Source organism: Penaeus monodon, chromosome 23 (assembly GCF_015228065.2).
Source record: "Penaeus monodon isolate SGIC_2016 chromosome 23, NSTDA_Pmon_1, whole genome shotgun sequence".
Taxonomy (NCBI): Eukaryota; Metazoa; Arthropoda; class Malacostraca; order Decapoda; family Penaeidae; genus Penaeus; species Penaeus monodon.
Window position 1 is genome coordinate 11,457,821 of NC_051408.1, and position 291 is coordinate 11,458,111.

At 46.7% G+C, this 291-nt stretch overlaps 1 protein-coding gene across 1 annotated transcript in view; it reads left to right on the plus strand.

Moving 5' to 3' along the window:
* Nucleotides 1-291, plus strand: part of LOC119587797 — a gene marked incomplete in the record, with an annotated part of 13,528 nt that overhangs the window by 12,000 nt on the left and 1,237 nt on the right. Inside the window, 1 exon segment of the mRNA XM_037936494.1 lies at nucleotides 8-250. Within this exon segment, the coding sequence (XP_037792422.1) occupies nucleotides 8-145 (138 nt within the window).

The window sequence follows — 291 nt, forward strand, 5'->3', positions numbered from 1 at the left end:
TTTCCAGTACCAAGATAGTGGACGCTGGTCGCACCCAGGCATGGCCATCCACGTGGCAGCGCAGGTGGCTTCTGTCCGCGGAGAAAGCATCCAGAAAGTACTCAAGTATGCTAGAAATAACACTAAGGTGGTTTATGGCATTTAAGGACAAGTGGGGGAATGACTCTTTAGCGGATTGTGTTGCTAGGAATGAGTGGGAATGAGAGGGAATGATTCTTTAGCGGATTCTGTTACTAGGAATGAGTGGGAAATGAGAGGGAAGTTTTTTTTAGCGAATTCTGTTGCTAGGAA